The sequence below is a fragment of the Melospiza melodia genome, chromosome 3 (genome assembly GCF_035770615.1).
Source record: "Melospiza melodia melodia isolate bMelMel2 chromosome 3, bMelMel2.pri, whole genome shotgun sequence".
Classification (NCBI taxonomy): Eukaryota; Metazoa; Chordata; class Aves; order Passeriformes; family Passerellidae; genus Melospiza; species Melospiza melodia.
In genome coordinates, this window is record NC_086196.1 from 55,883,752 (window position 1) to 55,891,919 (window position 8,168).

Here is an 8,168-nt window from a genome sequence, read left to right on the forward strand (position 1 = left end):
GGGAATGTTCTTAGCAAGGAGCATTAGGAAGTTGAACACAGAGGGCAAAGTGAAAGGCAGACCTGAGAAACTGTAAGGGCAGCATGGAGGAAAAACCTTAAAATCCAGGAATGGGAAGAAGGTGAAAAGTATGTGAACAAATATCTAAAACAATAATACTTTCCAAATTGGAAATAATAATTTTCTTTATCTTGATGTTAGAAAGCTGTATATAAACTAAGCAATGGTGGTGTAAGAATAATTTTATTTAATATTTTGGTAACACAATGATACATCTCAAAATTACCATAGAATTAACTTGCTAAATGACTGCATACATTCTAAATAAGTGCTACTAAATTTGAGTAACTTCACAGAGTACATGTGGCTTTATGTGACCAACAGCTATATAGTGTGTAACCCCCTGACTGACATGAGCAGTGTGGATGGATTTTGCACTAGTAGCCAATGCACAGTTAAAGCTTTTGGAAGGATAAAAAATTGCAAAAGACATTTTTTTAATTAAAATATGAATTGATGATCCTTGCATTAGAATAGCTATTCAGCTGTAGGTTACATACTTTATTTCTTTTAATAATAGCACTTACAAAGGTACAAGAAAAAATTGTCTTACTAGCATTTGATCTAATGTAGATCTCTATATGAAAATGCTGGGTATCTTATAAAGCTTTTCACAGATATAGGCTAAGTTCTGGGATATCACAAACTTGTACATAATTCAGAAACACACCTGAGGTTACTCCATGTGTAAGTAGCAGAAAGCTTTTTTTAACTCTAAAACAGATGGTAGATGCCATATGAAGCCAGAGAATGTAAGTAGGTACATTATTACTGTGTGGGGTTATAGAGCAGCGCTTGCAGGCTTGGTTCAGGTTTTTTAAATCAGTAGCAAACTTGTACTTTAGATTGGGATTTTGTTGTTAAGGCAGCTCTTCCCAGTGCCAGTAGGGGCTCTGTCCCTGCTGCCAGCATGACTAGGACTGGCCATCTACCAGAAGTCACAGTGCAAATCCTTACCTGCTTGGGTCCCAGCAGAGCTACTTCACTGTGCAGCACTGTAACCTTGTTTGCTGGCTCTGCTAATACCTTATCTGGTACTCAGCTGAGCACAGCAAGTCGTGTGAGGTACTGTCATGTCTGATGGATTTCATATGGAATTGAAGGTGATCTGCAGCTCCAAAGAAGTGCCCAACACTTTTCAAATCAGGCATTTATGTAGGGCTGTTTGCTTTCTAGAGAAATATGCAGCTTTGTGAAACAAACATTAGCTGGAGGTTCAACGTCATACAGTTTCATGTGTGCTTTACTTTAAAATAAGAGGTATTTTTAAAAACAAAACGTATGAACTTTGCCTCACAAATATTGTAAAAGTACTTATTGTTCAGTTAATGGGTACTTTAATTAGGACATGTAATATTAATTTTCCTTCTAAGACTTTGTTCCAAACAAATTGTACTAAAAGTACAAAGTTGATTTTCAGATATACTATTTAAGTCAACCTGACAGAATGACTAGTGAGTGAGTAGAGGTATTATTTGCTGTATGCTTTACTTGAGGCTTGTGGCATTAACATTTTAATATAACCCCCCCAATCTCACTTCTACCTACCTTGATTTTACTAGACTTACCTATGTGCTTAGGGACAACCATATTAACTCCTTCCTAAAGAAACAAAAAGTTCAGCTGTACCTTTAGAAATCCAATTCAAATACTTACTTTGTTCATAAACATGCTAATGAAGAGATTAGCATATGATTTGTATCACCCTTGCCATCTAGTGACAGAAATTCTGATCTTTCAAAACTTTGTGGAAAGTTACTATATTAGGACATTCTGCTAATTTTCATATAAACATGAATTTTAGTTTCAAACATGCTTACAAGCAAGACTTTTATTGTTTTAGGCACTTATGTAAACATTCTGGAATGCTGAAGGCAAGACTTCACATTGCCATTTTACCAAAAATCATGTGAACATATATTATTGAGGCATTAACATACATCCCAGGAGCCAGAACACCAGAGCTGCCATGAGCCTGTGGCAGTTTCTGGCAGAGTAAATTCAGAAGCAGGCTGCAGTGTTCTGAGCAACTGCTTTTGTTTGTTTTTTAATAAGAGATTTCACTTCTGAATGTGGAGTCACTGAAGGCAAACTTAGAGTTAAGGCACAGTGCATGGAGACATGGAAAGGATTATAGAGACAGTTCCTGGAGATGCTCCAACCAGTCAGTAGATAAAAAGCACTTTACATTGACAACTCCTGTGAACAAGCTAGAAAAGAAAAGGCTTACTTTCAAATTGCATATGTTTTATCATTTAATATATTGTTCCCCTGGCTCTCCTTCTAGAATTAAAAAGATGACTTGAATTATACCTTGTGCAACTTTTCTTCCTGCTTTTATAATGTGTAGTATTGGCTATGTACCAAAAATATCACCAGAACAAGATATGAGTTATGTGAGTCTAAAAAGAGAGAGGGGGATGATCTGTAGTTGCAAGGTTTATTGCTTAGGCATTTGCTGACAGCTGACTTTCACTGGCTGCTTTCTCTGCTTGCAGTCTTTGGACAGCCTGATCGAGCAAATCCATCGTATCTCGGAGCGTAACATTCAAGGTGAACGGCTTAGGTTTAATGGTCAGCCCGTAGGTAAAGTCCATTTTAGGGTCCTCGTTTGGGTTAGCAGTGAAATTGCACTGATGCACCAGTATGGAGGTAAAGAGAAAGAGCTGCACCTTGGATAACTCCTCTCCAATACACCGACGCTTCCCCAGCGAGAAAATCATCACGCTGCTCGTAAGATCTTTATTGATGAACCCATTCTCATCCAGGAATCTTGTTGGGTCAAAATCCTCGGGGTTGGACCATTTTGCTGGGTCATGATTCACCGACCACTGGTTGACAAAGATGACAGTGTCCTTGGGAATGAGGTAGCCCATGATGAAGGTGTTGGTTGTGGTGGCGTGAGGGATGGTCACAGGCACAAAGCTGCTGAAACGCATGGATTCGTACAGGAAAGCCATGATGTAGGGCAGGTGAGGCTGATCTTCAACACACGGCAGACGGTCTCTTCCAACAATCCTATCCACCTCTTCTTGCATTTTAGCCTGCACTTTTGGGTACCTGTCATTTAAAGCAAGATGTGTGTGCATACATAACACTTTCAGAGATTTTTTCTTACAAATAATGCTTGCTGCAAACATTTTTTACAGAATTTCACCACTGTCCTAAATGATGCAGTTTGAGCAGAGTTTATATGTATTGCAGGAATGTGTAGTTGGAAACTTAGAGAAAAAACAAACTTCCCGTGCACTGGTGTAATTTTAATTTGCTCAGTTTTTACCTTAATATCCCATGTAACTGATTCTCAACATAAAAAATAACAATAACCTAAAGTGTGCTGAAACTGAATATTCTGATCCAACTTTGAAAATTATTTTAATTCTAAAACTAGAATTACTTCTCTCTTCTAAATATTGCATTTTCCATGGGAACAAGAATTTTCCAAATCTGTGACTTTTAAAAGTTAGCATGGAGTTTGTTATCACTAGACATATTTCATACATTTGAAAGCCTGCAGGTTTCTAAGCTAGAAAAAAAATCTCAATTGTTAAATCGTCAGAATGGCTTTATGAGGTTCCCACTTTTAGTTTGAGAAGACATTTTGTAATTAATATCAAATTATGTTTTCTCAATAATGTATTTAAAGCTGACTATCTTGAAGTCTGGAGAGTTTGGAAGGCTACACAGTAAGCAAACAAGATCCAAACATTAATACACCTTTTGCTTGCCTAAAAGCACACGTTCTGCCCAGGACCCTTCATTTACTTTAAGTATTCAAGTTTGGCTTCTGCATCCTTGCTTTTTCCTCCTGCAGCAGACTCACATGTCAAATACTGGGCAAACATGAGAAATGGGGAGAAACCCAAAAGTTATGTGAACACTGGGGCATCACAACCTTTGCTGGAGTGTTAAATATTTGCCTGTTTTTCAAGAAGCGACTGAGTAGATAATGTTTGCATATGCCTACAAATTAGGCAGGCGCTGGAAGGAAAAGCCAGGATAGGCAAGAGAGTCGGCACCTTCCCTTAAACCACCTCCCCTCTCAGTTTCCCCGGCGGACAGGCCGGTGCCAGGGCGGCTGCCCAAGGGGTCTGCCTTGCCCAGTCACGCAATGGCAAGGAAGGCACACACAGCGGCAGCTCAGCATAATAGCGGGTTTGTAAAGCGGTGCACGAACTCTTTGCCGTGCTTAAGCAGTTGTTATCCTATTCCTATGATCTCCTTGATCTTGACCTGCTAAAATCTGTTACTTTCAGGTTTTACTCGGCTGCCTTTCTGCTAGCCTCTCCTTATACACCATAACCCGACCGCCTGAGTAGGGTGGGATTTATTTTCTTTTATGCTTCCTTATCTCTTTCTGGCAGGTTTCCCAGGGCTTCCGTGTTAGTTAATCGGAGGCCGCTGAGGCACCCGGCGCTGCTCGGGCTGGCGCTGCCCGGTCTCGCAGACCCGCGACCCGACGGCGTGTCCCTGCGGGGCCGCGCCCCGGCTCTGCCCGGGCCCGGAGCTCCATGCGCTGCCTCGGGCCGGCTGCTCCCGCCGCGGGAGCGCTCCCAGCAGCGCCTTTGCCGTGCGGCGCCGTTTAAACGGGGCTGCCCCGGGGCCGGCGGGCGCTCGCACCCCGGGCGGGCTCGCACGTCCTACCCACCGCGGGCCGGTGGGGCGCCCCGGTGTGCTGCCGGCACATACCTGATGAGGAAGATAAGGAGCCACTGCAGGGCGGTGGAGAGGGTGTCCTGGCTGGCGCCGAAGATGTCGGTGACGGTGGCGGGCACGTGCTCGAGCTGCAGCCGCGGCTGCTCCCGCTGCAGGCGGATGAAGGCGTCCATCATGTCGCGGGGGGCGGCCCCGGGGCGCAGGCTGCGCTGGTGCTGCAGGAACTTGCCGCGGACGAAGCCGTAGAAGTCGCGGTTGAGGTCGCGGAAGGCGCGGTAGGCGGCGCGGACGGGGCTGGGGAAGCGCTGGAGCCAGGGCAGCGCATCCACCAGGCTGCCGGCGCCCACCGCCCGCCCGAACTGCTCGTTGCGCCCCACGATGCGCAGGAACTCGCCGTCGCCGTGGCTGTAGCGGCGGCCGAAGCACAGGGCGCTCATCACGTTGGCCACGGCCACCACCAGGACGCGCGAGGGGTCGAGGAAGGCGCCGCCGGCGCTGCCGCGCACCAGCAGCGCCACCAGCGCCCGCGCCTCGCCCACCAGGTGCCGCTCCAGCAGGCGGCGGGTGGCGGGGCTGCCCGTGGAGAAGGCGCGCACCGTGGCGTGGGCCGCCCGCCGGTGCAGCTTCCAGAGCTCCGAGTATCCGCCGAAGGCCAGGCTGAGCCCGCCCGACACCAGCTGGAAGGACGGGAAGGGCGGGCGGCCCGCGAAGGCGGCCCCCTGGCGGACGAGGGCCTGGCGGATGGCGCGCTCGCCGTTCAGCACCACCACGGGCCAGCGCCCCAGGCGCAGCTGGAACACGGCGCCGTAGGTGCTGGCCAGCCGGGCGAAGGAGAGGTGCGGGGCGCTGCCCAGCTGCGCCGCGTTGCCGATCAGGGGCCAGGGGAAAGGGCCCGGCGGCGCCCGGCGCTGGCCCTGCCGCCGGCGCTGCTGATGCTGCAGGAGGAGCTTGCCCAGGTGGATGGCGGCGAGCAGGCAGAGCAGGAGCAGGAGGGAGCTTTGCAACGGGGGGATGCCGCGCAGCGCTTCCCCGAGCCTCTCGAGGGCCATGCTGCAAGGGAAAAAGAAAAGTCAGCGGGCAGCGTCCCCGCGGGGTGGGGACACCTTCAGGTCCCGCGGGCAAGGGGAAGCCCGACGGGGCCCGCTGGTGTGGCGGAGGGGAGCCCCGGCACGTCCCAGCGCTCGGAGTCCGCGCAAGTCCTTGCTATGCGCTCTTCGTGTGCCTAAAGCCCCCCCTGAATCCTGTGCGAAAAAGAAGGGATAATCGATAATCAAGTGGCAAGCTCCTAATAAGGGATCGAAGTCCTATTTGGCGGGGAGGACGCTGCTCTCTCTCCGCCGGCAGGGAAAGTTCTCAGCGAGAGATTCAACAGGTCACGGCTGAGAGAGGCACAGAGGAAAGCAGGAGGATGCTCTCGCCTGTCGAGCCTCCGCAGATGCAGGCAATTGCCGTGCGTCGGAGACAGGTTAATTCCGGCGCTGCACGTCGTTCCCCCGGCGAAAAAGCCCCTGCGAGAAGCGAGTTACCCGCCCCACTGTCGGCATTTCCCGCTGCTCCGGAGAAACCCCCGCAGGCGGCCGCGGAGCCCTCTCCGTCCCGAGCCCTTCCCTCCTCCCCGCACCTTCGGGCCCGTCACGGCATGGCAGGCTGGCGGTCTGCTGGCCCGGGGACGGGATGCGGGCCATGCCTGAGGCCTCTGCGTGGCAGCGCTGACTGGTCCCGCTTCCCATCCCGGGGACCACCCGCTCCAGCCTTTCAGAAACAGCGAGAGGATGAAGGGGTGAAATAAGCGGCGGGCTCCTGTAGCAGAACTGACCTGTTGCACGCTGCTTCCATCCGAGACCTTGAGGAGGATGGAGAAGAGCTGCGCAGCCGGCGGCAGCTCTAATGGACAGCCGCGGCTCCGAGGAGAGCGGCGACGGCGGCGTTCAGATCCAAGCCTTTGGGAAACTCATTAGGGGCCCCGGTACCTGTCACCCGGAGCTTGGCAGGTCATGTGCAGGCAAATGCCAATTGCGCCCGATCCCGGCGCAGTTATCACCTTCCCAGCTCTTTAACCCTTCGGAGCTCGCCCCAAGGCAGCCACCTGCCCCAGCAGCTCCGCGGACCGGGAGCGAGCGGGCTGCTGCGCCCCCTCCCTCCCTCTCTCTCTCTCTCCCTCCCACCCGCCTGCTGGGCTGTGGGGACGGGACGGGGCCAGCCCAGCCCGCCGCGGGGAGCGAAGGCGAGCGGCTCAGAGGGCCCGGAGAGGACGGCCCGCTGCTCCCAGGCTCAGGCGGAACCGGAGCCGCCACCTCTGGGCGCCTGGCATCGCCACTCCCGCCTTTAAACCCGCCGGCATCCGCGGTGCGCGGCGCGCTGCGGGCGGGACGCGGACGGCCCCGATGGCAAATCGCCGCTGCCTGGCCCGTCCTCTGGCTTCAGGGGTCGCGGTTATTTGCCAGCTAACCTTGGGCCCTCGCCAAGCGGAGCGGCTGAGCCGCGGACGCTTTTATGGCCGGGGCCAAAAGTTTTAGCGGAGGAGGTGCCGGGAGGGGAGAGGGGTGGCGGGCGGGCTCGCAGCTCTCGCTGTCGGGAGGCGAAGTCTCGCCTACATCTTAGGGGCTGAGGAAGCCGAAGAGCTTCCCCTCCTCCGCCTGTCGCCTCCCCGTTGCGTGCGGAGTTAGCATTGCGTGAGCCGGGGCTGGAAAGCCTCCAGCCATCTCCTTCCCGGGCCCCTACCCCTCCTCGCAATACCTGACACCAGCTCCGGGGAGAATGAGGCTGGGAAGCCCCGGGCAGCTCGCACCCCGGCCGGCTCCGGTGCCCTCCGGTCTCGCCTCCGCCCTGCGCTCGCTTCTCTCCCGCTTACGGCGCCTTTTTACTCTTAAATCTGGCGCCTCCGCCCGCACTGGGAGAGCTGGCGAGAGGCGGGTGGGCACGGCGCTCCAAGCCCCCCCGGGCCTTCCGGCGCCCCGGGACGGCAAAACCCCCGGATACGGAGGAAATCGTTCCCCAAGGAAACAGAACGACTTTGCTTTGTTCTTGTCATTTTTGCAGTAACGAGAAAAATATGAAAATACAACATTTATTTCAGATTCTTTACAGTCACGTCATGAGAAGAAAATACGATGTTTTGGTAGCATTTAGGGATTAGACAAAATTAGATGCTGGGAGTCAGCCCAGCTTAGGGTGTGAGCCCGGTCCTGGCCAGGCTGCTACTGCTTCTGTCTTTGGTAAAAAGTGTAATCCTGCCTGTTGTCACTGTCCCAAGCTCTTCCAGATGGTGATGCTCCTTCTTGCTCAGACAAGCATCGGCCTCGGATTTTCTGTTGGCTTGGAGCTTCTTCCTGTCATTGCCAAGTAACAGAGGTGTCAAAACCACTTTTTCTGAGCAGTGCTGGGAAAAGTGAGCTTCTCTTTCCCAGCCTCACTTCTACGGTGAACCTGAAGGGTCCTGCACATGTACCCAA

General features: G+C 52.1%; 1 protein-coding gene across 1 annotated transcript; it reads right to left on the minus strand.

Annotated features, from left to right (window-relative positions):
- Positions 1–224: 224 nt before the first annotated feature.
- Positions 225–6,853, minus strand: LOC134415882 (cytochrome P450 1B1). Its single transcript, XM_063151847.1, has 3 exons — positions 6,533–6,853; positions 4,750–5,766; positions 225–3,120 (listed from the first exon to the last, which is right to left on the minus strand). The coding sequence occupies exons 1-3, from the start codon at positions 6,550–6,552 to the stop codon at positions 2,508–2,510; spliced, it is 1,650 nt and encodes a 549-aa protein (XP_063007917.1). The 5' UTR covers positions 6,553–6,853; the 3' UTR covers positions 225–2,507.
- Between the last annotated feature and the right edge of the window lie 1,315 nt (positions 6,854–8,168).

Bases quoted from the DNA above. Each gene is read 5' to 3' on its own strand.
- LOC134415882 (XM_063151847.1), bottom strand. From the start codon at position 6,552: ATGGAAGCAGCGTGCAACAG. The intron at 5,767-6,532 runs GTCAGTTCTGCT...TTTCCCTTGCAG, and splicing joins ATGGAAGCAGCGTGCAACAG to CATGGCCCTCGAGAGGCTCG. The intron at 3,121-4,749 runs GTATGTGCCGGC...TTTAAATGACAG, and splicing joins CTCCTTATCTTCCTCATCAG to GTACCCAAAAGTGCAGGCTA.